Source organism: Nannospalax galili, unplaced genomic scaffold (genome assembly GCF_000622305.1).
Source record: "Nannospalax galili isolate Female #2095 unplaced genomic scaffold, S.galili_v1.0 scaffold393, whole genome shotgun sequence".
In the NCBI taxonomy this organism is placed as follows: domain Eukaryota; kingdom Metazoa; phylum Chordata; class Mammalia; order Rodentia; family Spalacidae; genus Nannospalax; species Nannospalax galili.
In genome coordinates, this window is record NW_008333371.1 from 258,145 (window position 1) to 259,971 (window position 1,827).

Below are 1,827 nucleotides of genomic sequence, written 5' to 3' on the forward strand. Positions count from 1 at the left end.
TATATATATATCAAGTACACAAATGCTCAAATAGCATTATATCATACAAGGTCATCTGCAGGTTGGCTACATTCTCACTTAAGTATGTTGAAGAATTTTCCCTACCAGGACATGAGACTTTCAGGTTAATAACATAAATTAGCATCAGAAAATAGGATGTCAAGTCATAGGTCACTAGAAATACCTTAGCGAGTGTCAAGTTGAATTAAGAAAAACAAAATGTTAATTACTGGCATCTTTGTCACAATGAGTAGTGGAGTTTAATCCTAATTTATCAAGAATTAAAAATGCGTTTTGCTGCAACTCAACTTTTAAATTATAATTTCAGATTTTCTATAAACAATTGATACTGTTACAGTATATGAATTTATGTTGCTTAATGTTCCTCAAGAGCTCAAGGCACAAAGCCTATCAAGAGGCCACTACAAAAGATAACAAAATAATGGGAAGAACTCCACAGAATAACATTACATGAAATCTACCATACTAAAACATAAAGGTTCTATAAAGCAATCAAGTTTTCATAATCAAATCACAACATCTTACCATGCATACTTCTAAGGCCAGCAGTGCTAGTTTCAACAGACTTGAAAGCTTCCCACTCCAGCTGCTCTGTTGGGATGCCACTTGTAGACTCTTTCTGTAACACATCTCTGCAGCACCCATCATTCCTTGGGACTGATACACCTGTGCCAGCCACTAAGGGAGATGGATGCAGAGCATTTTAGTTTGATTTAGTTCCCCACTCCCAACAAATTCAACAAACTGCAATGAATTTAATTTTTAAGTTTAATTATTGGTATAGTCTGTGCCCAAAAGCCAAAAATTATAGGTCAAGAAATGAGTAATGATATTGGCTATTCTATTAGCAACAACTTACTAATCACATGTGCCTGAAGTCCAGAGAGTCTCTCAAGATGGCAAGCATAAAACCGAACTGCAATGTGAAAACTGATAAAACATGCAAAAGCTAATCAAGAGAAAGTTTACGCAGCTGTGATAATAGCCAGCAAAGTAGGCTTTGAGACACAAAATAGAGATGAAGTCACTAACAGCCCTTTCAATATAACACTTCCATATTTTCAAATTCCTAATAACACAGAATTCATGAGAAAAAGCTAATACCAATAAAAAGTAGAAAAGTTCAGAGTGACAGGTGAAATAGGTGAAAACACACCTATTTCAGCAGTCAAATAAAAAACAGACAAAAATAAAATAAAAATTCAGTAAGGAGACAGAAAGTACAAACAATGACAAGTTTGATTTAAATTACATATAAAAGAGACTACAATCAGTTACTGCATAACAGTTTTTACAGCTATACATACAAGATTTAACGAATTTGACTTTATGTTGGGTCATAAAACAAATCTCAAGCCAGACATACTGGTTCATGTCTATAATCTGAGCACTTGGGAGGCTGAGGCAAGAGAATCACAAGTTCAAGGACACCCTGGACTACATAATGAGACTCTCTCAAAGCAGCTACAACAAAATAAAACAACTACATTTTAACAGTTATCACTGGACTGATATACAAACTGTGTTCTGATTAAGTGGAATTGAACTGAAAATCATGAACAGAAAAATATCTAAAAATCCCCCATATTAAAGAATTTCCAAAATGGTTCATACCAAAAGTGAGACAAAGAAATCACAATGAAAACTGGAAACATTTTGAAATGAACGGTGATGAAAGTATTACATTATAATATCTGTTATACTAAGTGAAGTAACACAATCTCAGAAAAAAAATCGACATATGTTCTCCCTCATATGTGGATCCTAGGATCAGACTCTGATAAATAAGTATGCAAACAGACATAA

General features: G+C 33.9%; 1 protein-coding gene across 1 annotated transcript in view; it reads right to left on the reverse strand.

Annotated features, from left to right (window-relative positions):
- The window catches only part of Ttc37 (tetratricopeptide repeat domain 37), a gene marked incomplete in the record, with an annotated part of 120,039 nt that overhangs the window by 10,192 nt on the left and 108,020 nt on the right, over positions 1 to 1,827 (reverse strand). The window contains 1 exon segment of the mRNA XM_029561059.1: positions 547 to 699. Within this exon segment, the coding sequence (XP_029416919.1) occupies positions 547 to 699 (153 nt within the window).